The following is a 27,870-nucleotide window of genomic DNA, read 5'->3' on the forward strand; positions in this document are numbered from 1 at the left end:
GGAGACTCTCACTCCGGGCACATGACACTAATAGTTAGAAACTTGATTTGGCTATTTGTTGAACTAATTGCGTTATAATTGTTCCCATGTTAATAATTTTTTAAAGCTTTATAATATTTATACATGATCAAAATACAGTATTTAGAATATACATATATACATTATTGAATTTATCCAGATAAAAATAATACAAAATTACAATTAAACACACAGGATGTTTATCTTTTAAAATATAAATGTAATTAATATAGACAGTACAACAGTAGAAAATGTTAAATGGCGTTGTTTGGGTACTGAGCATCTTGCCATGGCTGTGTATTCCCATAATCATTTTTCTCAGTAGCTGAACTGGAATAGTTTGCCCGCAGCCAAACTGGGTGCACTGGGATGAGTGTAGGTAAGTCCAGCATGACTTCAAATAAGCCATCTTGGTACTTCTGAATTCCAGCTTTTCCAATTGCTTATGTTAATGCTAGTTTTTTTTCCAGATAACAACATATCCTCTGTACAGGTTAAAAGGTAACGGCCAGATTTAAACCTGGCCCTTGCGTTTGCGGGCTGACCAGCACGGCCAGCTCTCTCTTCATCAAAACGCTGTGGTGTGGCAACAGGCGGCTTCACATCCTTTGCCCGAGGAGCTGAGAGAGGGTGACTTGAAGTGATGTACGACAGAGGAAGCCTTGGAGCCCTTGAGTACTGCGGGTCCCTGATAACAGCGGCGGGCGGCAGCACCATGGACAGCGGCCCGGCCTGCACTGGGCGAGCGGGGCTGTGGGGGACAGCTGCTCCGGTGTGAGGCTGCTCTGACCAACACGTGGAACACCGGCTGTATGGGAAGCGAAACCAGGCTAATAAGAAGGTATTCCTGCTTTGGCCTTTCAGCCAGTTCAAAATGAAACACATCTGCTCAGTTTTCGTTTCACAGATCAACGTGATGTATGTAAATAAGGATATAGAACTGTTCAGTCCTCAGCCACTATTCCCTGGAGGTGTGTTAGATTGTTTTCTACGAACCAGTGTTCAATTGTCCCTGAAACAAAGCAATAACATTAGGGAGAGCACTTAAGAAATAAAACCACAACAAAACTCTGCATTCACTTATAGAGACTTGGCTGGGGATTGATTAAGCGATAGCAAAAATCAGCCTCCGGAATGGCAACCCTGTTGCATTTCCGTGAGCGATGAAGCCAGTGCTCTGGTGTTTTATCTCAATAGCATAAATTTCTTGGCATCAAAGAGATCTCTTTCAAGGCAATAAATAAATATTTGATGAGAAGGCCAGAAATGAAAAAAAGGCCAAAAAAAGCACCCTCACAAGGAGAGTTCACAAATGTTTCTGAACTCTCATTTCAAGAAATAAGACAGGAGCTAATTATTACTTTGGTAGGGTTTCTTATATCCTGAACATTAAAAGAAATTAATAGGAAAAGGTATCAATTTGTCACAACAGTGCTAATTAACGTTCTGCGATTTCTCACTTTTTTAATAGGTAATTTAATGTAGTGAGAATGTTAGGAATAAGCAAGAATGAGGCTGCAATAGTATTTTTCTCAAATTTCTTAGTTATTTATGAAATACGAAGGCTCAAATGATTCTTTTCCTTTTTTTACTAATTGAAGGACAAAATACTCTCTCTCTTTATTATCAGGAAAACATTTGTTCAGCATAATCTGTGATCTATTTTAAATAGAGGTCCAGATGACTAATTACCACCTGTACTATGAATTTTTGGTAATTGTACTTGATGTTTGCTAATGGTATTAAAACATTAGTCAGTCCATTCTTTACTTTTGTGCTAAAAAAAAAAAAAAAGTCCTGACAATCCAGATATCTTCTAGGCAAGCAACATAAACTTACAAAGTGTGATATGTTGGCATAACAACATTGATCCATACTTGTCATTATGCAAGTCCTGGTCTTTTCTGGTTTTATAATTTGTTTTCAAGCAATATTACAAATAGAGTAAAAGTAAATTTTAACATTATAATTGTAACTGCAAGTTGTGTTATTTGTTCTTAGTTGATGGTTTTGTGGGGTTTTTTTTAGGTGAGACTTAACTCCGAATGTCTAATGTTCTGGCAGCATTTGAAAGTACCTCTTGCTCTGCCTCTGATGACTTTAGATTACCTTTACTCTGAAGAAGATAACACCAAAACCAGGGGAGGTACTGGAATATTTTATGCTGACTCGATTTTGCATGAAAGAAAAATTTTGGTGCTAAAGGAATGGAACAATAGAACTATTGTAATTGAGATGTTCCTAGGGTTACCAGAAAGTTATATTTTCTGCATCGTACGCAGTAAAGTTAAATGTGTGTTGGTTGCTTTAATCATGAGCTTCTACTTCAGGCACTCAGTGCAGAACAGAAGATGGAGCAACTACTTACCTGCAAGCTGGAAATGCTGCCTGGCACAGAGGGCTCTGCTGTCCTTTCCTGCCACTTTGAGAAACTTGAGTGTTGAGAGCAGACTTGTTATGAGGAGCTCATTCTGAATTAAAGTTTTTTAAAAAGGAGTCTTAAGATAATGGCCTTTAAAATCCTCCCCCAATCCTAAGCACTAATCAGAAGTCATCCTGACGAAAGATTAATTAGGTGAGTGAAGTTGTGGGGCACAGACACTGCGATGCCTTAGAGGGAAAAACTGCTGTCATTTGCTGCATTTAGATTCCTAATGTGATGGTTTGCTCCTTTCTTCATAAGGAAAAAATCCACGAGATGGCCTTGTGCATATATTTTGAAGATATTTTGGATCTGTACATCAAAAGCTGAGACACCACGCTTAAAAGTTTCAGACTATTACTTTATCAAAGGAAGAATAGCTCAGTTCTTGAGATGTGAATACTTACTTTGAGGCACAATGGAGAAACACTTGGTGCTTCAAAAAGACCTGTGAGGTTGATGGAGATGGTGATAGCGTGTATTTGCTTTGGATCCTTTTATTTCTCCCTACAAGGTGAGGAATTTATAACTTAATGGGAAAGTCAAGTTGTTTAATGGCTGGAACCACCTTATGAACAGGGAAAGAATATGAACTTTAAAGAAACAAACACGCAAAGTTGGAATCTCAAGTGCAGAAAAGGGGGTAACTTATTCATACGTATGGACCGTCAGAGGGAGTTAAAATTAATGTCTGATTTTTTTTTTTTTTTTCTGATAGCAGGGGTTCCAGGCCATGTTTCTAAAACAGAGGTTTGAAGTAATAATGGAAGTAGAAGTAGCAGCATCTATAGCCCTGAGAATGAGGAGAAAGGGTAAAGTATGGGGATGCTCTTACCTGAAAGAGAGGGCAAGAGGGTGATATGTTCCATGATACCTTAAGGCTGAGATAACTGAGAAAACTGTGCTTGCAAGGAGGTATTAAGGATCTCTCTGCTTTCTGCACTCTGACCTTCCATTGTACCTTGCAGAGCATTTAAAAGGATTGTGCAGTTCCCTTGATCTATTTAAAAGAAACTGTGTCAAATCTCTCCGTTCCCTAGCTAGCTGTCTTTCAGATCACATCTATATTATGGCAAGATAGTATAAAACAAACTGTCTAATGTATTTTAATTAATACTGTCTTAAACATTAATATGTATTCTGTTTGGATAAGGACAATTGAGTTTGCAGTAACTTAACCATTAGCAACTCACAGTATTTCTGACATAACAGCTCCTGTACACAGTGGTCATTAAGTAACTTTTAACAGTGTTATTTAAAGTGATTAGTGCTTTCCTTCTGACTTGTCTTGTTTGATTAAATAAGGTGTTGAAGTATGTATTTGCTGTTACTTCCATACGGTGCAACACAGAAGTTTAGTGACAAAGGTTCAGAGTGGCAGCTCGAAAGAGTTCTGCACAGGGAGGCCACATTTCTCTGAAAAGCATTAGTATTTGGGACCCATGATGTCCACCAACAGAAGTTCTTTTTTGTAGGAGCTCTGACCTTTACAGCAGATGTTAAGGTTTAATTTGATCGCTGAAGTTAATTTTTAAAGCTTCTTAACAACACCTTAAAACCATTTAAATAATCTAATGAAATAGGCATTGGATTCCTATTTTATGGTGGTGGGTTTTAAATGTGCAATCTTTATGATAAGGAAAAATAAAAACCACTCCAGGGGAAAAAAAGCAAACAAACAAAAAACCAACAACCTGATGCATATAGCCTCAGAATGTCTTGTTCATGCTTGCATAATAGTGCTATGCTTTTCCCATGCTTTACAGAGTAGTTTGGATATTGAGGCTGGCAGGAGTGAGCTCTGTTAAGAGAAAAAGAAGACAGAAGAAATAGTTGTTTTGCAACCCTATGCAAGAGTCGCTGTTTGCTTTGGCCTGTCTCTTTCACATGGGGCTGACCCCGAATACCCATTTGCTGCCTGGGATATTAGTGCCTCTGCCGCCTTTACAGGGTGAGATGTTTGCTCTATGCTACCCTTAAGCTAAGAATATTTACTAAAGCAATCAGTATTTATGTAGAGGTGATAGGAGACTCATTAAACTGGTGAATGCATATATCAGAGGAACAGGTGTAAATATATTTGGTAACTAAGTTATGCAAACTTGCATTTCATTGACTCTACAGCAAAATACACTGGGGTTTTTCTTTTCTTTCTTTCTTTTTTTTTTTTCTTTCTGAAGTGGGTCATACACCCCTCTAGTGACTCTCTCTGTTCAAAAATAGGTATCACCAGCAGCAGTGTTAGGAATAAATACGTGTTAGGAAGTATTAGGAATAAATACATAATAATGTACTGTATTTCCAATAAAAGTAATCTATCATCAATATAGCTGTACCGCTTAATGCTATCATTTCTATGCCCATGATCAAGAAATATAAATGGCATAGTTCACTTTAAATAAAATATTTCTCCTATACTATTAGCTCCTTGCAGGTCCCATTCTGTCAATTATTTCGATGTCCTCCTCAGAGTTTATCTAACCTCACAAAGTTCTTGCCTTATCTTCTCAAACTCACCTTCATTCCCTATTTAGTGGGAAGAGTGAACTCAGACATGGTTGTATTTTGAGAAAAAAATTCTGCTGTGTTTTTTCTGAAGCAGGAAAAGTATCTATTTCGCTACTGGTCAACTTGGCGGCAAGAAGAATCCATGAAGGGCTGAGGCTGTAGAATGAAGAGGCGGAGAGATGGAAGAATTAACCGATTCCTGTCACTACACAGGTTTTCTGCTCCCAAAGTACTAGTAAAAGATGAAGAGGTATTTATTATTGAAATATACATATATTAAAAAAAAAAAAAAATCTCAAACCCAGCGTCAGCCTATCTCCAGCAGATGCAACTGAATGACTTTGTCAGGTTTTGTCCCTTCGGGAAGCTATTTGTGCATGCTGTGGGAGGGCCTCAGGAAGGAAAGTAATGAAGCTATTGTAAATATATATGCCTAAGTGTGAATATGAATTAAGGTGTGATTGAATAAGTTGTTTTTCTCAATCAATGATGTACAAACATGCTTACTTATTGGCCACTTTCTGTTTGCACTCTTCACAGGAAAGTGAAAAACAACAGCTCAAAACCAAAAAAAACCCCAAACAGAAAGCTGTCCGTGTTCGAAACATAAGTTGCACATGTTAAAAAATAATGAAGGTTTCCACAGCAACTTAGGTTCTGTAGTGCAAATTGATGACTTCGTTCTGTTTTATTATATAATGATAGAACAGATATTCTATAAAAAGTGTTGGGTACATCTGAAGTTATATTATTAAAAAGTTTCATGTAATCCTAAAACTTTACATTGAGTAATTTATTTACAAAGGTTTCTGAAAATGCTGTATAAAAAGCATTGCTTTCTGCCCTTAGCTTTGGGAAGGCTCTGACTGGAGAAAAATTGCTCATCTGGCAGAATATTTGCAGTGATAAAAATTTCAGTTACAGGAAAAGTTTTGAATTACATGTTTCATATTTTAATTTGCTGTACTTTTTATGGAAAGTACAGCAAATTAAGGATGAACTCAAAGATCAATTCTGAAAACAATTTCAAGTGTTGGATAACTGTTCATTGTGGAACTCATACAAATTTTGCCAGCTTCTTAGAAGCTTTGGAAATTAATTTAAAAAAAATCACAGTATTAGACAAATTTTGATGCCACTAGGAGCTGGTGGTGACACCAGTTAGAGTGCTGACAACATTTCCTGATTCTCTTTCTACTCAAATACCAACCTTAAATGCTGCCACTGTACACTTAATAAAAATCTATTATTTCTCCCATTTAATTTTTTTTTTTTTAAAAACCCCACTAATAACTCATTAAACAGTTTAAGTAAGCTTTCTTTAATTTCCACTGTTTAAAGTAATTTGAAAAGTTTTCCATAAATGCAGTAGGTGAGCTGCAAATCTTAATGTCCTCTTTGGACAACACAGTTCAAAGTAGGAATCTCAGCCGGGTGTGCAGCAGCAGGGGTGTACAGACGAGTGTCCACCTGTGGGGGTTGTAACAAGGGAAAAAATAAGAGTTTTATTCCCTTCACCTGCACTCAATTTGGATTTTCTGGCTTTTGGAACGTGTTCTTGTTCCAGTGTATGTCCTGGTGGGTCCCGGGTGCATCTGGTGCGGACTGGGATTACTGGGTGTGTGCCCTAGTGTGCCTCTCCCACCCGCCCTCCTCGGTGTGGATTTGCTTTTCCTGTTTTCTTGTAGGAATTTTAGCTTATTATTTATTAAATACAGAAGCCTGACCCACTGGAGGATGAAGTCTGAGTGCGTGCTCCCAAGGGCCCCCAGAAGCCGAGAAATCCCATGAAGCCGCCCGGGGTTACACAGGGCGGGGGGGGCTCAGCGTTCATCCCGGTGTTCCCAGGTCCCGCCGGGTGGCCGCGGCAGGGCCGCTCGGTGCCGCACGGCGCGGCGGGGCTGCCGGCCCGGGCGGGGGGGCTGGTCCCGGGGGGTCCCCGCACGCCCGGGCCACGCGCCGCCGCCCCCGCGCCTCGCGCCCGCGCGCGCCTCGTGCGGCCGCGCGGGGCGGGGGAAGGCGGCGCGAGCCGCGCATGCGCGCCGAGCTCCGCTGAGGTGGGGGGGAGGGGGCGCGGCAGCCCGAGTCTTTCGGCGGTGGCGGCGGCGGCGACGACGACGGGAGCGGCGGCGGCCGGGAGGAGGCCGGGGGTCGCCGAGCTCCGCCGGGCCGCCGCGTCGGCAGGGCCGGAGCCCGCTGGGGCGGCGGGGCCGCGTTAGGAGAGGCGCCGGGCCGGCGGCGAGCGCCCGCGGGGCGCTGAGGAGAGCGGCGGCCGTTGCTGCCCCCGCGCGCGCGGGCGGGGGGCGACCTCCCCCCGCCCCGCGGCAGCGGCGAAGGGACCCTCAGCGCGGCCCCGGCCGGAGCGACAGGCGGGGGCTGCCGGCGCGGCGGCCGAGGAGCAGCGCCCCCGCTGAGGAGGGGGGAGGAGAAGGAGAAGCCGCCCCCGCTCCATGAGCGGCGCTCGCCCGCCTCGCTCTGCCCAGGGGACCCGCGGCCGTGGCCGGCTGCCGCCGCAGCAGCATGTGGAGTCCGACCGAGGAGGAGAAATACGGCGTGGGTAGGTGCTGCCTCATTCCCTCCCCCGCCCCGCGTCTCTCCGCAGCGGCCGGACCCCGGGGGCTGGGAGTGGGGGGGGGGCTGTCCACCCCCCCGCCCCGGCCGCCGCTGCCTCTCAGCGGGGGCGGTGATGGTGTCTCCGCCGCTGCCCCGCAGGTGGAGAGCGGGGGATGGTGGAGGGACAGGCGCACCCGCCCCGCTCTGCCCGTGGGCTGTGGGAGGCAGCTCGCGGGGGAGAGCGGGCAGCGGCTGTGCTGCCTGCCCCTGCCCGCAGAGCCCGGCGTCGCTGAGTGTGCCTGCGTGCGTTTTGATTTGGGTTATTTCCCTGAGTTTTTTCGCGGCGAAGCAACGCGCGGCCAGGCGAAAGTAGACTTTCGGGACCCGCGCTCGGGTCCTGATTGCACAAATAATCAGAAAACGAGTCGCTTAGCCCTTAATCTACTTAAGCGTGCGTCTCCTTTTTCTCTCCATTTTAATCTGTGGTTTGTGGTGATCTTGTTTATATGGAGTTTAGGGCAGGGGGATGGTTCTGCGCGGTGTCATTAGGGGGCGTCGGTGATGCACCTGTTCGAGCGGCTGGGCCCGCGGGCCGGGCGGGGCGGCGGGTTCGGGCTCCGGGGGCTTCACTGTCAGCGATCGAGCGCTACAGTGTGCGTGGTGCGGGGCGGCATGGGAAACAATTCCAGGGTTGCTGTAAATGCGTAGCGTCGTTATTTTTCGTTGTTTATGATAAATCAGACTTTACTGTCATCTTGAATCTTGCTTGCTCTAATTTGAGAGGTCATCATTGATGGCTTTCGTGTGGGTTTTTTTTTGTTTGGTTGGGGTTTTTTGTTTATTTGGATTTTTTTTACATTTTAGCGTACGGTTATTTCTGCTAACAACAGAAATATTATGCCCAGTGAAAGGAAGACAGACTTTAACTTCACTTTTGTTTGATTTGATTTATTGTTTTTATTTTACTTTTTAAAAGCTGTTGACATGGATAATAATAAAAGCAGGTAGTCTGCCCTGGTTGCTTACCTAAATGCTTCATTAAGTTTACAGTTATCAATTGTTCGTATTGATTTTTAAATTCCACAGTGTGTAGTGATGATCAATTTCTGCAAATATGTAAAAAATATAAATGACACTTGCTATAGAATTCTGTTAACCTGTACTGTTAAAGTGGGATTTTGACAGTTCACTTGTGAGCAATTAAAAGTCTTAATGCCAATAATTTTTAGAACATATTTTGAGCATGTAGTCAGCAAACAACAAAATGTATCAGTACTTTTTGTTAATTTTTTGTCTTGTGCAACAAATATATTTTTTAGGCTATTCTACATATCTCCATAATGTATAGAAGAAATAGGGAATTCACTTTTGGTTTAAAAAAAAAAGTCAAATACAGTGTGCTAGATGAGAACCTGTAAGTGTAGGACAGTATACACAAGAGGCATAAAATAACACAGGCAAGTTGTAAGTAACAGTACTGTTGCTATTTTTGTAAGTTACTGGGAGTATACAAAGTTAACAAACTTTGTTACATCTCATCTGGATCTTCAGAGAATAGGAAGTCTCCAGACGTGCTCATACCTTCTCTGCTCTGTTGTCCTAGTCCTAAACTTGCTGGTATAATTGTAATAGAGGTTTCAGAAGAAAAAAATACTGTTTTTTCAAGTCTTGTTTGGTTTACTCTGTTCCGTTTATGTAGTCATTTTTGTTTGCTGTGTTGCAGGGTTTGATATTCAGAGTTTTGTTTGTTTCTGTTTGGCCCGTGTTGTCAAATAAGAAAATACGTGTGCTACCTTCATCAAAAAGTAGGTGAACTCTTTTTTTTTTTTATGGAGACGTGCAGGAAGAAAAGAAAGAAAAATCTCCGTTCAGATTGTAAACAAGTCTAGAAGAAGCATCCGTAAGAGAGAGTAGTGAATGAAAACAAGTGTTATTTCAAATAATATTCTGTAGTTTTAAGGATCTTCCTGTGATGTTCGTTTTTCTTTTTCAGGCAATGCACATGTAGGTAGATTTGAGGTAATGGCTAAGCCTTTAGAGTTTGGGTGATCTCTAGGCAAGTTTTTTTTGTTCTTGGGTAGCTTTACATACTTTTCCTGTAATTGAAATTGGTTGATAATCCTCCAGAGAAGGAGAAGAGGTGAAAAATGCTGCTTGTGTCTGGAGTTTAGTTACTACAGGTGAGGAGTGCTAGTGTTTTAGAAGTGGATCTGTCATTGCTTGCTGGAGTGGTCATTTTAGTGTATTTTGGAGAAACTAGTCCATGGAAGGTGTAGACCTCAAGGAGTCTTAGACCTCTTAGGAGGTGCGCTACCAAAAAAAGAGAAAAATCAGATGTAAGTTATCCTGATTTCACAAGTAAAATAATATGCGCAAAATAATTTTCTTGGCATGAATTGCTGGTGTGAGCTTATGCCCTGGGCCTTAGTAGTTTGTTTTTATTTTGACCATTGTGCATCCAAAAAAACTCCTGTGTGTTTTCTACGTGCTGTTATTAAACCATGAAAAGTTTATGATGTGCCTTTGGGTTAAGGCAATAACTTTATGTCCCTACAGATGTAAGTTGGGTGGGAAAAAAAATCGGTTATTTCTGCAACTGGAATACCACAAAGAGCTTTCTGGTGAAAGGTTATGTTGGGGCAGCCAGGCCCTATACGTAGCTGTTCATGTATATCAAGGAAAGTGAGAGTATCAAATAAACTAGTTAATTCTGATGCTGTTGTCTTTGTTGAAAGTAAATTGTGATCTATGTCGTCGTCTTATCTAGGTAGTTGGCTCAGAGACGGTCATTTATAGCAGCTTTTCCTTCAAAATGACACCACGTTCCCTCTCAGCATGTGGGTATAGAAGGGCTCTGTGTTCTGCACTGGCTGTCAGAGTTTCAGACAAAGACGTTCTTAGGTGCTTGCTGGAGCCCCTTTGCAGATACCCCTTTATGGCCAGACCGACTCTTGACTGCAACAGAACATGCTAAATTTACGGATGTGAATGTCAGTGGCTTTTTGCGGTACTGAAGTGCTCTTCGCCTGTCTATGTGCAATTAAAAGAAGTTCTCAAGGTTTACAGTTGCAGAACGCTATTGTATTGCCCGGTTCTCATAAAAGCCATTGTATACTTCTGCAATAAAGATATTGAAGGATTGCTCAGGATATTTCTAAATAAATAATTAAACACTCACCTAACAACACCGAAGTTCTTCCTTGATTGTTTTTCTCAGCTACTATAGCTACTGTGAATAATTTCCTTATGTTCCATTTAGAAATACTTATGTTCAGTGGCTCTAATCCTAACTGTGCTTTTAAAACTTCTGTTGAAAGGCAAACAGTTCTTCCACAGATGCTTAAGTTGACCAGTTATGAAAACAATTAGTGAGATTTCTAAGCCGATTATTGAAGATAACTAGCTCTCTTGCCCTCTAGCATTTTAATATTTTTAAAGCAGTCTCTAAGAAAATATTTATTAAAATGATCTGATTAGTTACATTAGTCTTCTAAAGCAAGTATTAAATAATAATGAATTAAAAGAAAAAGCTAAGAAGAGTGAAGTCTTTAGTAAATAACTGTTAATTAAAATTCAGCAAATGTGTGAGAGCTGATTATGTGTTTCATTAGGCTGGCAGTTTCTGCTGCTTTATGTTTGTGCAAGGAGCATGTTTAGGTGGTTCTCGAGTTTTTTCAGTTCTTTAATGTAGTTAATCCTGTAATTTGTATGGCTGACCATATTAAATACGTATTAAATCATGAAGAAGGAAAATCTGCCTGCATAAACAGCACTGGTTAGTTTATTCAAAGAACTAGTGTTAAAATCTGTAGTTTTATTTAAAAGGATTTTTAAATTTTTATTTTCATCACTTAATTGGTAACAATGAAATGTAAATCCATAAGCACAAATACATGTAACTAATATTTCCCTTGCTCCTACTAGAAAGGATAAAACATCATAATGTCCTAGTTACAGTTCTGTACTGCAGCTTCTGCTTTTTCATCAGCATCTTGATTTCCCCCTCCCCACCCCCCCATCACTAAAGCTTGGCTTCCAGATTTCACGATTCATATTTGTGTTTGGAAAAACAAGCCTGCAAACCTTACGAAAAGTCTGCCTTCCCTCACCAAGTCTCCTGTGATGCTAGTCTGTGCTTACCTGTTTATGTAGAAAGCAGCTGCTAAAGGGAGGAGTGCTTTGAGTTTATTGATATTGTAGTTGCTCTGTGTTGCTAAAGCACTTTGTTACAGGTCTAAAACGAAAAGTTTCAGAGAGAGAGAAAAAACTTCCCAATATTAGGAAAAATTCCATCTTTGGTAATCTGGGGAGCAATAAAAATCGTTGCAACTGTGTTTTGGGAGGTGTATTATATTTCATCTTCTCTTTCTTATTGCCAGAAACTGATTGTCTGGCAGCAGGAGGGAGGTGACTAAGGATATTCTTCAGTGGTGTGTTTTGGACCCAAAGCTGTACAAAGGGATGTACTTCTGCACCTTCTGTGCAATGCGGTTGTGGGAGGTGGTGGTAATACCTGGGAACCCGCTCCTTAGTCAAGAAAACTAGATGATCTGTGGGTTGGAGTAATTTTTGGTTCCATTCAATATTTTGCCCCTAAGGGCCTTTTTTACCCTTTGGACTTAAGAATGAACAAAAGAATTTGTCAGTCGGGGCCATAAAGGAAATGTATATGTGTTATTTGACCGAACGAGAAATGAATCACACCTTGAAATGTTTCTGGAAAAGAGCATCTCCCCAGATGCACCTGATTGGAGACTTTCAGTATAGACAGGAAAGTTTAGTGAGGTGTCATTTAACGCAGTGTGCAATTTTAGTTTCAGTCCAGCCTAAATCTGTATTTCTCCTATTGCTGAGATAATTTGGAGATTAAATATACTGCTTTGTGAGAAGAAAGTAATAAATTTTGGCTCTTGTGAATACCTGCTTTGCAGAGCTGGAGGAGAATTCATCTTTAAGATATTACTAGTTTGAGATCATCTAAATACCAGTGGTCCACAAATGCATTTACAGCAGAAATTAGCCCAAACTTTCTAAATATGGGAGGAGTGAAGTTGAGAAACATTTTTTCAAATTGCTTGCAAAGACAGGGAGTCAGATATGTATGTTTAGCAGTTTATCATGTGATTTGTTTGGGAATGTAGGCATGATAGTATTGCAATACGGGTTTTAACTTTTGATGCTTTGGTGGTGTTGAGAGTAATTTTCTCCATTTATTTGTAGTTATGCCATATTATGTATTCAGTTAAGACCTTCAGGACTTCAGCTGCTTGTGGATAGTGTGGGGGCAAAAATAGTTTCACTCTGACCTTATCCACAGTGCAGAATGGATTTTGTATTTGGACTGATTTCCTAAGGGTGGAAATCTGTGTTCAGGCTTTCTGTCCTCACCTAACAATCCAGTAATGGGCAACATTTTATGACACTTGGCAGTCTCAGGCATACATTTCCTACAGATTTAATGAAAATTGGTGGTGGAGTGGCGGAGAAAGAACTTACTAGAGTTCCTGTAGATAGTATTGCAGATAAGCAGCTCCTGACTTGCTGAAAAGGGTGGATAATAAGGTTACATCAGACTCTTCCTAATAGAATTTTTTGTTTGCTTGCTGGAGAATGTGAAGGGAAGCTGTTAATGTGAGCATGGGAGTGAACTTGAGGGTCCTTAGTAGACAGGAATGCTCAGGAACAGGACTGGGGATAGTAAAAGATTAAAAGTCCGATGGTGCTGCATTTGGTGTGTCATGGGACTGCTGGTGAAACGGGGAATGGAAACGTGAATATCTATTGGTAGGAAATTATGCTTTTCATGTTTATTCAAGGAACAATTTATTTTGCCTTTTTTAATGCAGCAGATATCAATTACAATTAAAAACAGAGTATATGACAACATGCCTCGAATGCATCTATTAATAGTTCTTGGAAAATTTAGACAGTTTTTCGGTGTTTCTTGTTTGTCTGCTTTGGCTTTAAATTCATTGTCAAGCCTGCAGGACAGGAAGGGAGATTCTTCAGAGTGAAATTAGTGAGGAAATTTAAAGTCATTTCTCTTTTGAACAATTTAAGGCATAGGAAGTTGGTGTGTGAGTATGGGGTGATAGTGCAGGTCATGGTTTGCAGTTGTGTTTAGGGGGAAGAGAGGGAAGTTGGTATTTTTATTAATCCTTTGGAAGGTATCTTTCTTGGTTTAATGTCAATGATATAGCTCAGCTAGACTTGAGTCTCACTATCTTGCAAAGCCTTTTTTTCTAGCGGTTCTGTACTTAAAAAGTCAGAGTCTGATATAACATCAGGGACACATGTAATAACTGTTACCAGAGCTTGTGATCTAGAAAATTTTCTACCACATATTTGGTGGCATTTAAAATCCCACAAAAAGGGAATAACTGGGAATACGGGAGAGTTGTTTGTCTTCAGACGCACAATCACATGTAGATACACGAGTTTTTCTAATTAATATATTAAACAATTATTTGGAATGTAGCTCTTATATGAAAGAACTGTAAATCCTTGGTGACCTCCAACAACTAGTATTATTGGTGGCCATACACATTTTATATAATTAGTTTGTTCTTTTGAGAAATCAGAGCTCTTTTCCTATGTGAATGTGAAAACACTGACCAAAGAATGGAAAGTCTTTGGAAGATTATTCAGCTATTAAAGAGCTCGATGCAACTTTTTCTCCTGCTTCAGGTAAATTTTTGTTAATTTGTATAGTGAATTAAGTTTGTGTTCTTTTCTCAGCTGTGATGTTCACTGAGGAAGAGACTAAAGAAAGCCTACAGAAGGATCTTGGTTCAAAACCATTTGCAATTGACAGCAGTCTTTCCACTGGTTGTTTTTAAGTTATGAATCAACCTTAATATAACTGCATTTTACTCCTTGTTGTGTTTCATCTGTATGCTCACTGAACCTCAAGGCAAAGAGATGAAATACCGCGCTCAAGTGACTGTTAAAATCAAACCTCTGTTCAGGATTTGCAGGTCAAAATGAGCGTTATGCTCTCTTCTGAGACCCTGAAAGCATCTTTAAAGTTTATTTAGCTGTAATTCCTTCCTCTTAGACATATTTTAGTGCTTTTTTAAACAACGAGTCTTTAGTCATAACTCACTGAAGGTATTAGGAAGACTGGTAACTGTGGGTTTGAGCAGACTAAGTGCTTTTCAGTATAGTTGTGAGATGATTACTTATTACAGGGATAAGACTCCTCTCTTGTCCCAGTTCAGCACTTGACTACATTTTCTTTTATTGAGTCTTTCTGAATATTAAGCCTTAAGAAAAGCTTATGACAAGTGGTGCCAGCTAACTCTTCGTGATTAAAAGCAGGTCCTTCTGCTTTCAGAGGTAAGCTGATACCAGTTACTTTCTGAAACAAAGGTTTCTCTAGATGTTACAATGTAAGGAAACTTATGCACTAGACGCTGTTAGTGTTGGCAGTAGGTAGTTGATGGAGTGATGAATTATTTTATTTCGTTTGTTTTGGATGTAAGTCTGTAAGCTACCCAGCATGCTACTGTAGTTTGTGTGTAGTTCAGTGTGTGTTGGCAGGTGGATTACTGTTCTAGAAATCTCTTGTTTCTGTGTATTTGAACAGCAGGGGACTCTCTCCTCCCTCTAAATGTGTTTATGAATGAAATGTTTATGCCAACTGTTAATTTAGTATACCTGCCCCTTTAGTCTTCTGATGTTGATAAATTAAGCCCTGCATACATGTCAGAGAAGCCTAGAAGAACGGTTAAACAGAAGACGATTGAAAGCAATATATAACTTTTACAGGCCTGTTTGGGCATTGGGTTGCATACAGTCCGTTGTCTTGCTGAGGTGTGTGGTCTACCCTAACAAGTTGTAAAGGCAGCAGAAAACCTTTCATAGGAGAATATCACAGACAGTGTTAAATAATCCCTGTAGGGAGCAATATGTATGTTTCCAGTAACTGGGTCTGGAACTGGGAGGGCAAAAGGAGGTGTTTCTGTTTCACCCTTCTCTTCCTTTGTAGAGAAAAATGCCTATGGATATGTCTGCGTGAAGCTGTCCACTTCACCTAGGCACGTGTTCTCATTTATGTAAGTTTACGTATGTATGGCTATATTATACACAAGGATGGAGAATGTAGGCACAAGTGAGAAAGTGTCAGCCAGTGTGGGATAAATAAGCCAAAAAATATATGAATTATAGTAGAAGGAGGTTATTGAAAACTGTCGTTTGAACTTTGACATTTCTTCGTGTTTTTTTCTCTCTCTCAGAATGTTCATGAGCTGAATGATTGGCAGCTCAATTTTTGATAAACCATAGAGGCAATAGTCTAGTTTCACTGCATTTAGTGAAGTAGGATCAACATTTTTGTGAGCTAATTTTGCCTTGACAGCTGTTATTACATACTGTACAAAATATAGCTGCATGCTACCTGTGCATCTGGCCTTGCCTGAGCAACTCAGTGAATCACCCACATGTCTGTGTTTCTGTTTAAAGGTTATATTGACTGGCTGTTCCTCTGGCGATGAGGTGTTAGTGTGGGAAGAGCTGGCCCGGGGCACAAAAAGCCCAGCTCTGTGAGCTGATGTGCTCGGGGCTGCTGAGCAGGTCCAAGGGTTTTACCCCAAGGAAGATTGCTTTTCAAGCATTGGTCCGGCAGGAGCAGCTTCTCTTTTGTCTCTGGGGAAGCAGAGGTAGAAAACAGGCTTCTTTCTTATTTCTCTTTCTTATCACAGCAAGGCCCTGAACTGCAACTTCTGATCTTCTGGTTTTGGGTTTTTGTTTGTTTGTTTGTTTTTTCAATTCTGGAGTGACTACATTTCAGGTTGCTGGCACAAGACGGTATTCTTCATTTAATAATGAAAAATAAAAAGTTATTTAATTCAACCTGGGTGGAGGATGCAAGAAGAGAAAAAGACAATTTTACCAATGTTTCAGATGATGTTGGTAGCTCTAAGTAATGTATGTGTGCTTAAGTCAAGATTAGAAAAGGTAAAAATTCTTCAGGTTTCATGAAAAAAACGCATGTTCAATTATGTCAGGCAAATATTTCATTTTTTAATATTATAGTAGCAAATTGTTTACCAAAAAGATCAGGGTTCTTGTGTGTGAGTTGAAAGGTTTCTTAACAGTCTTGTAAGCTGCTTTCAGATGCCCACAAAAGTTGTGTGGCAGACAGTATAGACTAAAATATAGAGCTTTCAACTAAGATGGAGGAGCTGGCATACTGATAAATACAGTTTTATAAATCTGCCCTAGTCTGCTCTTCCTCCTCCTCCTAGGAGGTGTGCAAACTGACTGTAAATGCCAAGTTAACTTCAGCATGTGAACTTATTTAGCAGTTAGATGGGAGGACTAAAAGTTTTATGATATTTGTAAAATGGAATAGAATCTAAAATGCTGTGGGATGATACCTGTGTCTTTGCGTGTGTAGACATGAATCAGTGGTGCTCTCTTGTAGCTAGCTGGGTCTTTGAGGTCTAGGGTGGTACAACCTGTAGAAGATGAGGATAAGAAGGGGTCTAGTGTGTGGTTAGCTACTTTTCATGGAGAAGACAGAGCCACTTTTCAGAGTTGCACAGTGAAAGGAGAAGGAGCAGTGGTGGCAAATTACAGTAAAGGACATTGATTTTCACAATACATATGGTAAACCACTGGAGCAGGTTGCCTGGAGAGGTGATGTGATCTCCATCCTTGAGGATATTCAAAACTTGATTGGTTTCTTATTTCATTTCCTAATGTTTGACAGTAAAGTGTAGCTGTTTCTGGCTTGCATTCACAGTCAGTGGAATGCAGCAGTGTGGAATGGCTCCATGCTTCTTTGTGCAGAGTATGGTGTGGTCGGTGGTTTTTCTTCTCTTTTCAGGTTAGGTATTGGAAAGAGGGAGAAGTGTTTCAGAAACTGAAACAGTCTTCGTCCCTGCTTAGAGAGAAGAAACTGCTGCATTTACTGCCTGCATAGAGGGCACGATCTATGGATGAGGGACTTGTATGCTGCCAGAGTAGAAGCTGAATAAACTGATGGCTGAGGGAATACATTTACAGGAAGGGGATGATATGATGCCTGCAAAGGTACAAGCTCAACATCAGTTCCTTGATGTAGTGAAGGTAGTGGACAATGCTGTGGGCTTTTGGTCAGTTTCTTCAATTCTACCTCATGTCACCAGGATGTGCAAAACTATTTTAAACAGCTCATGATTTTTGAGCCTAATCTCTATTTTTATCTTGGAGGGTAGGGGAAGGATGCTAGCAATAATTCACTTTGCTAGTGAATGATCACCTTTCTTCTCTGGTATCTGTTTCTTTTTTTACATGAATATTTTCATAGTGATGGTATGACTCAGTAGAAAGAGGCGGTGTTGCTAGGCAGCAGTTTGAGCACTTTGCAGATGCCATGTGATGGCAGTAAGCTGCCTTGTAATAATCCATTGGTGGCAGTATTCCTGGCTGAGGTTCTGTATTGCACAAAGAAAGAAGCATCTTTGACAGGAGCAGATGCTGCCTAGCAACTGCCAGTGCTCCCGGACAAGCCCAAAATACCTTCACTTAATTGTAATGTAATTTTGGTAATATACAAAACCTCAAGTGTAACAGATTGCTACCAATTCTGAAGTATGGTTTTCTTCCTCAAGGTTTTGCATAAAAGTTCATAAAGACCGTTAATAAGGTCAGAAAATTCTCTAGCCCTCTTCTAAATCATGTCTTTTGTTTAATCCATACTCTTCGATTGTGATGTTTGGATGGCTTTTAATCAGCTTTTGATAATCTTTTTTGTGTGTATGTGTGTGTATTACATTAGTGCCTGGCAATTCCAATCGGATTAGAGCCCTGTTCTGTGTCATGTGTACCAAGAAATGCCCCTTGCTGCAAAAACCCTGTGGTGTTTTATTTGGGTAGCTGTTTCTATAGCGTGTAATAGGATATGTCCTCTCTTTCATACCTAATTTTTTTATATTGCCCATCTTGCTTAAACAGCAGAATGTTTTGGAAGTGCTCAACCTGGTTTTTGTTTCCTGTTTTCTTTGTAAACATACTCGCTGAATGTGCCCTGAACTTGCAAATAAATGTGCATGTCTCAAATTCATTTCTGGCAAATAATTGAAACCCTCATCCACAATCAATCATTTAAATACTTAGAAGATATGCTGTGAAGGTGAAAACATTCTTCTAGGTATTTGTAGAATAAAATGAACATGTTTTCATTTTAATTTCCTTGTGGTTCTGCTCACTTGTCAAATATCATCAGAGTTTAACTGTGCTATCTATGAAGCTGCCAGGTTTAATCAAGCAGTTCCACAAAAATTTAATCATATTGGTCTTTAATTTTCTTATAAAAACGTGAAGGGTTTTTGCCTTCATGAACTGGTTTTTGATGTTTTAAATTATTAAATCCACAATTTTCTGTTTGCAAGAACTACTGCTTTATGCTGGAAAAAAGGTTTGTAGTTCTGAGAGGCTCAGAATGGAAGGTAGACAGTGGTTTGGAAAGTATTAATTCTTTGCTGCCTGTAGGCGTGATTGCGCAACGGAGTTGCTTCACAAAAAGATAAAGCTAAATCTTGACTCTCAGCTGTCTTTTCTTCTGTGTGGTAACTTGTATCAATGTTGTGGTTTTTTTCTTGCATGGTCACATTGCTGTGGCTTAGAGGCTTTTCCCTGGCTGCTATATGGAAATAAAAAGAATTAACATCTGGTACCCTTCTTGGAAAATATATTATTCAGAAAAGGTAGTTTGGAAGATTCAAAGACCATCAATACTGTAGAGTGGAAGAACAGAAATTTACTGTTCACTCTTTTTATTTTCATGCAATTCCTAGAGGGCGTTGGTGATACAGGATCTGAACAACTGAAAATCACTTTCTGTGTGATGCGTAAGTGAAGTATGGAGTTCTGGGGTGATGTGGATCTTAAAAGTTGATGTGGTTCAAAAACATTTGGGTGGTTCTGTAGAAGAAAGTATAGAAAGCACTGTTAAATACATATATGTGACATATATATGTTAAATACATATATAAAAATAGTTCCTCAAGTTGAGGAAAGCTATGTCCTTGCCTTATTCTAATACCCTTCCTTCACCTCCTTGTTTTAGCTTCTGTTAGGGAAAAGGTGTTTGATTTAGAGCCATCTTTGGTCTTGGATACTACAGTGGCTCAAGTTATGTTACATGGAGCCTTTATTATCATCTAGGTATTACAGGGAAGAAAATAGAGTTCATCTTATTCAGCTGTTAAAACTAGCTTATACTGTTTGGTACTAGACACTTTCAATAGATGGATTCATATGAAAAAGCATTTTAAGGAAAGATACATCCTCATCATAACATTAATTTATCAGTCTGAAGTAATTACATTATTTGCTTAAAGATTAATCAATCTCAATCAATCTTAGGCTCAGAGATTGACATATTCCATGTTAACTAGTAATAGTGATAACTAGTAGTAATTGAATATGAAGTTCTTTATCGGGACTGTGAAATTTAAGAGTTTGTTATATGTGTTTACCCAAAATAAACATGAACACCAAATTCTTAGCTGGTGTGATTAGAGGTGTGTGTTTGAAATATGGTTATGTGTTTTAAAGCATAAATTACACCATCAGAAAACTCAAGAATTATCACATTTGTAGCACAGAGCACAATTCAGTATTTGCTCAGCGTGATTGTAAATTGGTAGGGTATAGAGCTGAGTAATTTGGGTACAGAGCAACACAACTGCAGCTATACTTCTCCTGGGCATTATCCTGGCCATCCCTTCTGAAATTAGTTTGATTGAGGATATACTTAGGGCACGACTAATGCATAACCTGAATAACTGCAAGTTGAGTTTAGTACAAGGCATTTATAAAAATAAAATGGCATACTTTAACCTGAAATACTTATCTAGGTTCTGCTGGTATCATGTAAAAATATTGCAAGTTACCAGAATTTTAGTAAGACAGATAATAATGAGTTGAGAACTGGAAAAAACTGTCACAAATGCCAAGAAGATTTGTCTTTTGAAGCCATGAGTAAACGGAGGTGTGTTGAAAGTATGCAAAATTATGATTGTTATAGGGGGAGGAGGTTAAGAACTTTCTGTTTATTTTGTCACATTATGCAACTAAAAAGGATTTAGTGAAGTTAAAAAATATGAGGTGTTGTGGTTTTTTTCCCCAAAATTAAGCCATGGAATTAATTAAATCTTGGCCTTACCAACATCTTGGAATAAAGAAAAATGTATTTTATCGCATTGCATATGTTCTAGCAGCAGTGATTTCTATTGTGGATGAGAAAACATGAGAAATAATAATTTTGAAAAGCCAAACTTTATGGCTACAGAAACATAATTCAGATTTGGAGAAGGAAAAGGGGGCAATGTAAACATGGAAACCTCTTGAACTGATTTTGCTTCTCAACCCTCATTTAAATAAATACTTCCAGTTTTCATTGGTACATCTTGGAAGGTGGAGAGGAAAACGGCAGGAAAAAGAGCTCCATTCCTTTACAGAAATAAGCAAATTAATTATTATGGGCTGAACTGGTGTTTTCTAATGTAAACAGAACATTATGCAATGTCAAAATGTTTTTGTAGGCTTTACTACAATCTGCAGAAATATATTGCAAAAATTAGAAGGTATATGCAGAAGGCATATACCTATCCCAGTTCATTGTGCTGCAAAGTATTTTTACGTATATGGTAAGAAAAAAATAATGTTTTAGTGGAATTACCAGCTAGATGCTGCATGGTCTTTATGTGGATGTGCTGTGCTGGACAGCACTCTGGCATTTTTCTGTTCTTGTTTTGGCTTTTCCCACTGTTTGTGTAAAAAATGTGACACGTTTCTATTACTGTGTTTATCATGTAATTGGCGTAATCCATTTGAGAAGAAATTTGACTTGTGGAAGCATTGTGACCGAGGTGAGACTGAGTGGGGAAGCTAGGACATAGGAAATTGAATTAGATGGAATTACAAAAGGAAGATATATTTTAAATTTTACCACAGCAAAAATGAAAATGGCTGTTATTCAGGTGGCAGCAGAAAGTAATAATGACATACACAAAATATAATTTAGCATTTCTCTTAACTGTGAATTGTATTCTCTCTTTTTGCCATAATAGTGTTCAAATGAGGTCACAAATCGATAGATAGCAAGTGACAACAGAAGCTCAAGCTGTGATTCTATAATAACAGTGCGAGAGAGATCATAACAGTCCAGCCACGTACTCACCTCATTCAGTGTCCTGCCCTTGACACTGACTAGTAGCAGGTGTTTATAGTATAGTAGCACAGCACGATAAGCATATGTGATGCTTTCCCAAGACTTAAGTGCTTTCTGGGTCAGGGGCTTACTGAGCCTAAGGTGGTACACATCCATTAATTTGCCCTATTTGCTTTTGAACTGGAGTGATTATATATACATCTATGCATGTATATATGTATTCTAATCACCCACAGCATCTCATGAGGAATTTCACAGTTTATGCACTACTTTAACAAAGTCCTGAACTCTGCCCTGCTGTTTCATTTGACACTGCTCTGCTTTTTGTACTGGAAGGGATGATTAGCAATTGTTCTCTGTTCACCTTCTTCTTGCAACTTATCAATTATATTCTCTCCACTCCTTTCAACTGTCAGTCTTACTGGTAGAAGAGTTCTATCTTGGTTCATAATTAATCATATAAAAGCCCTTATGCATTCCTTGGTATCTCTTTTCTAACTTCTTTCTGCCTTTCCTTATGCTGTTCTGTCCTTTTTGACAAAGGATACATTTTTCACAAAGGGGAAAACTGGCACGTGGGGGTTCGTCATGAATTTTATATGCTACTGTAGGTAGTGGTGTCTTCCCTTTTTCCCAAATACAGCATTCAGCTGTGGTGTGGTGTGGGGGTGCTTGACAGTGGCTAAGCATTGAGTTTATGGCAAGAACTCAGAGTAACAGTCCAGGATTTCACTCAGTGTGGTAATAGCAAGGGGAGAGACCATTGTTTTGTGTGAGATGAGGGTTGTTCATCCCTCATGAAACACTGCGTAGGTGAACTAAATGGTTTACACCTGCCAGTTCTACTTGTGGTACTTGGGTCCATCTGCAGCTCTTTATTACCCTCAATAGCTTGAGTGGCTTCACAAACTTTGTCGCTTTACTAAATGATCATCTTTCCTGGATCATTTAGAAGTACTTTAAACAGGAGAGACTCCACCAGAGATCCCTTTAGAGCTTGCTGGTCAATCTGTCTTCACTAAGAAAACTGTCTACTTGTGTTTCATATCTCTTTGCTAGTTATTTTTCTGTGCAAATGTCTTCCCACTTTATCACAGCCAAGCTCAGTTTCTGCAAGGGCCTTTGAGAGGGGCTCTTTCAGAGCATATTTTGTGAAACCTACTGAATTGTATCAACTGCATCTTTTTTGTCCATATAGAAAGCAGGTCCTTTAGATATCCAGTGTGAGCAATCAGTAAGCTATGCAAAGATGCATTGACTCTTTCTTAAGATGTCATGTTGATCTGTGTACCCTTATTCTTTTGAAGCAGTTTCTCTCACTGCTGGTGACTTACAATGCAGCAGCCTATACTGTGTCAGGGAATGCCCACAGGAAAGGAAAACACTTTGAAATCTGTCATCTCCTGGATCTTTGGCTTTGCAAACTCTTTTTCGTATTGCATCTGCTCTTACTTCTTACACCCCCCAATTCCTTCATACTCTCTGCTACAGCTGGAGTGTAGCTGCCTTTGTGAACCAGTTTGTGCCTTTCTCATTAATAAATTACAGGTGCAGCTGGAAGGGTTTCTTTTGTGTGGCCCACTTTGATACAGTTCAAGTACCACATTTAAGGAACCACTGACTTGGAGATAATTCCTGAAAGTGGTGCTTTTCCAAAGGGTTCTTCTTTGGCAGAAAGTTGGGTTTAACTGCTGGCTGAAATTGCATTTCGTGAAGGGGAGCTATGACCTCCTCATAAACCTGAATGATGGCAAGGAGGTTTAATATTTGAAAACAAATGTTACATATTTCAGCAGGCTGGCTTGGAATCCAAGAGGAGTCGTTCAGTTCTGTTAACTGGTGGGTAAAAGCTTTGCTGTGTGTCTATTTTGATGATATGTTACTGCGTTACTTCCGTATTCTGGTGACCAGGGAGATGACGCTTTTAAGAAATTGTGGAGACTTGTTCGTTGATGGACAGTTTGAGAATGATCATATGCTATAAAGAATTTCTCTGTGGGAAGGACAGAAGTTAGTTTTGAGAGTCCTATCTGTAAATCATTTTCTCCGTAACAGTTAAATTATTCCATATTTCCCATACACATTTCTGTTCATATTTTTCAAATAGTATTGCTAAGAAGAGTTGTGTACGTAAAAGTGACTTCATAAATAAGATGGCGTTGCATAATGCATTTTTAACTTAAAAAATTAGTAACATCCATAACTTTGGCAGTAACCTTTGGAATCATATATCAGACTATAAAATAGCCTCAAATTTCTGGAGTTCTGTCATAATCAGTAGCTTTTTGATCATTCTTTTTTCTTTCAGAGATGTGAAATTGTGTTCTTGTTAAACATTTTTAACAAGATATGGTTTGGTGTATTCGGTTAGTTTATTTGGGTTCTTTAATTTTTCCTGACTTCCTTTTAAGTGTGGCTGGAAAGTCAACTACTCTTGAGATTTGGCTTCTGTGATTTTGGAAATATCCATATTGCTGTTCACATACCCTATTGATTATTAAAATTGTCAAACAGAAGAGACACAATTTATGGATGACTACAAATTTATCAATGAAGGATTTAGATTTCATACTGCTGTATTAAAAATGAAGAATCACAGAATCACAGAATGTTAGGGATTGGAAGGGACCTCGAAAGATCATCTAGTCCAATCCCCCTGCCGGAGCAGGAACACCTAGGTGAGGTTACACAGGAAGGCGTCCAGGCGGGTTTTGAATGTCTCCAGAGAAGGAGAATCCACAACCTCCCTGGGCAGCCTGTTCCAGTGTTCCGTCACCCTCACTGAGAAGTTGTTTCTTCTCAAATTTAAGTGGAACCTCTTGTGTTCCAGCTTGAACCCATTACCCCTTGTCTTACTGTTGGTTGTCACCCAGAAGAGCCTGGCTCCATCCTCGTGACACCCACCCTTTATATATTTATAAACATTAATGAGGTCGCCCCTCAGTCTCCTCTTCTCCAAGCTAAAGAGACCCAGCTCCCTCAGCCTTTCCTCATAAGGGAGATGCTCCACTCCCTTCAGCATCTTTGTGGCCCTGCGCTGGACTCTCTCCAGCAGTTCCCTGTCCTTCTTGAACTGAGGGGCCCAGAACTGGACACAATATTCCAGATGAGGTCTCACCAGGGCAGAGTAGAGGGGAAGGAGAACCTCTCTCGACCTACTAACCACCCCCCTTCTAATAAACCCCAGGATGCCATTGGCCTTCTTGGCCACAAGGGCACAGTGCTGGCTCATGGTCATCCTGCTGTCCACTAGGAGCCCCAGGTCCCTTTCCCCTACACTGCTCTCTAATAGGTCATTCCCCAACCTGTACTGGAACCTGGGGTTGTTCCTGCCCAGATGCAAGACTCTACATTTTCCCTTATTATATTTCATTAAATTTTTCCCCGCCCAACTCTCTAGCCTGTCCAGATCTCTCTGGATGGCAGCACAGCCCTCTGGCGTGTCAGCCACTCCTCCCAGCTTGGTGTCATCAGCAAACTTGCTGATAGTAAACTCAATTCCCTCATCCAAGTCATTGATGAATATATTGAACAGTATTGGCCCCAGAACTGACCCTTGAGGCACTCTACTAGATACAGGCCTCAAAGAACATGAGATGTATGTTATTTTTGTGTGAGAACTTAGTTTCTAATTGAGAATGATCATCCAGATTGTATCTATAGTGGATGGGATCAGTTCATTTCTCTTCTGTGATTTTTGTTTACTTATTCTTTTTTGACTGAAGTAGACCTAAGAAAAGAGCTTTAGTTATCTTATTAATAGTACTCTGAATTCTAAAGAGCTGATTACATATTGATGCAGTTGAGTCCTTATATCACATTTCCTTTGTGTGACCAGTAGAATGCTTTTATAAATAGACAGTTTGTATCTATAAAATAACAGATCTTCTAGAATTACTTCTTGTAAGCCTGACTATATTAAAGTCATTATTCTTGGCCATATTTTTAAAATCTATTGTATCAGCAGTTGAAAGAAACAGGACCCTCTTTTCCTGGTGCCTTTCCTTTAGTTTTCATTCCAAGCCCATTTTTTATTGTTACATAATAGGCAAGTATTTGATGGCCAAAGAATTAGTAGTTGCATCAAATCCAGATTCTTTCCTGGTTGCATCCTTTATTCAGTAGTTTTCCTATAGTGAATAATTGTCATAGGAGGCCAGCTGTTGTTTGCTAATTGAAAACTTCTAATGCAGTGTTAACATGCAATAATGTTTTTCAGACTGGCTATTGCTTCTTGGACTTGTCTGAGTAATACCTGTTGGCCGTTAATCTTGCTACAATTCAAACTACTCTTTTGTCTACAACCGCTAATACTTGTGTGTCCCATGACTGGTGTCTCTGTGTCATAATAATTTGACATGTTCAGAGAAGTTGAAAATGGCCTGGAAATTGGATTTAGCATTATCATGTATATATATGTACATATATTTTTAAATAACCGTATATCTTATATTACTCTCATAAATTAATGTATCTTGTTGCTGCATTGACAGTTCTCCATTTTTCTGGTGTTTTCAATTGTAACTTTTCACCCTGGATTTGTAAAATCCTGTGGTTTTGAGACATACTTGAATTCTTTAGTATTTTTGTTGGTCTGAACTGAAAATTCGTATTATTTTAATATAGGACTGTATTTTGCAAAACAACTCAAAAATAAAAGGTGTTTGTACCTTTTTGTTTTGCTAAAATTGCCTAGTAGAAGAAAGCAGTTTTCTTTATGTAAAGGGTACTGCTATCTAAAATACTGGAGGTGCAAGGAGAAGCTATTAGTGGTTGGACTGTGGCCTGTCAGATAAGTATTTGGCAATTGTCAGTGTTCCTGTTCTTTGAGAGAAGCATTAAGTAGTTTTTCTTTGATGGAAATCCATATCTATGCCTTCTTCACAGGTGAAGAATGAATCCAGAATGCTGACAAGCTTGGTGCTTTTCTTGGATTGTGTTGTCTGCATTACTCCAGTCTGGAGCCAGTTATGTTTCTCCTGTCTCTGATGTAAACAAGCATTTAAAATCTCATTTAACCAGCAGTGACTTCTACTGGGCCCTAGGAACTGAGGAAACAGTTTGAGTCTGTTGCTGGAGTCCCCAGTTTTTTTCCTCTTTAATTAAACACTGCATTGAGTCTCATTATGGAAGAGCAAACATTTGATGCTGTTTGATTCTCTTCAGATTTTGATTCAAATTCTTTCTCATATTGCTGTCATCTGTGTGGGTGTTTGGCATACGTGGTTTGTTCTTTCTTGCCCTTTCTCTTTATGAAATATGTATATGTGGTTGAAACTGTGTTTCTTTTTGGTGTAAATTTTTTCTATGCTGTTCTCATTATTTCTTGGAAATTTAAGGTTCAAGCAGCTTACCTTGTGGTAGATGGCACAGATGATGGTCTTAGTTTCCATGCTGTTCTTCCGCTGGACTTCAGACTTTCTGGTTAACTGCATTAAGTTCTGCACAGAGAGGCTTTAGTCATAAAGGATCCAGTGGGTTTAACACAAAAAGGTATTCAGGGAGGAGATGAAATGCAGAACATCTCAGCCATAGCTTGAGTGTTTGCATTTAAAGGGTTGTGTTCTCATAAATTTGAAAAAAGGACAATGCCCACTGGAGGTCACTATTTCAACTCATGGAAGTCCCCTTGTAGTGCTCCAGTGTGTGTAGGTGACGTATAGGGCGTACTCAGTGTCCAGGCATGTATTTATTTAGAACACGATTAAATTAAATCTGTGCCTGAATGAGTTTTTCAGTGCTGGTGAATGGGCATTATGGGACAGGGGTGGGGGACCACACCTTATTTGCAATTCATCCTTTGTTTTGACATGTCATGTTTCCAGCAACTATCCAGGTACCTATTGTATTTTGCTAAATATGTTTAAAGACTATATCATTATACACTATGATAATTTTTAAAAATTTATTTTAAAAATTGACATTTATTTAGTATTTTTTAATTCATATTTACTGAAACATTAAGATGGGTTCTTATTTTCACCATACTTAGAAAAATATTTAAGATATATGTTATGTTAGTGCTTATGAAAGGTACATATTCTTATGTATTCTTTTATATATCTGCTTTAAATTGATAACATAGGATAATATAGGATTTTTGCAGTGTATTAGTTGCACACATGGTATTTGAAATAGTTTCAACTTGGAGGAAAGTAATTCCTGCAGTTGACTTCTGATTAGAGTCTTTGCAGTTAGGACTGCC

At 39.6% G+C, this 27,870-nt stretch overlaps 1 protein-coding gene and 1 long non-coding RNA gene across 6 annotated transcripts in view; both read left to right on the top strand.

Moving 5' to 3' along the window:
* Positions 1-2,708: 2,708 nt before the first annotated feature.
* Positions 2,709-5,330, top strand: LOC135992922 (uncharacterized). The gene is made up of 4 exons (XR_010606789.1): positions 2,709-2,954; positions 3,159-3,252; positions 4,207-4,391; positions 5,043-5,330. It is a non-coding gene; the product is annotated as an uncharacterized LOC135992922 (long non-coding RNA).
* A 2,097-nt stretch (positions 5,331-7,427) lies between these two features.
* Positions 7,428-27,870, top strand: part of DOCK3 (dedicator of cytokinesis 3) — a 211,569-nt gene continuing 191,126 nt past the window's right edge. For all 5 annotated transcript variants that reach the window (XM_065642384.1, XM_065642387.1, XM_065642386.1 and 2 more), the window contains exon 1: positions 7,428-7,505. In XM_065642384.1, coding sequence (XP_065498456.1) covers positions 7,469-7,505 — 37 coding nt within the window. In that variant the 5' untranslated portion in view covers positions 7,428-7,468. The remainder of the gene's footprint in view (positions 7,506-27,870) is intronic.

The sequence above is a fragment of the Caloenas nicobarica genome, chromosome 11, assembly GCF_036013445.1.
Source record: "Caloenas nicobarica isolate bCalNic1 chromosome 11, bCalNic1.hap1, whole genome shotgun sequence".
In the NCBI taxonomy this organism is placed as follows: Eukaryota; Metazoa; Chordata; class Aves; order Columbiformes; family Columbidae; genus Caloenas; species Caloenas nicobarica.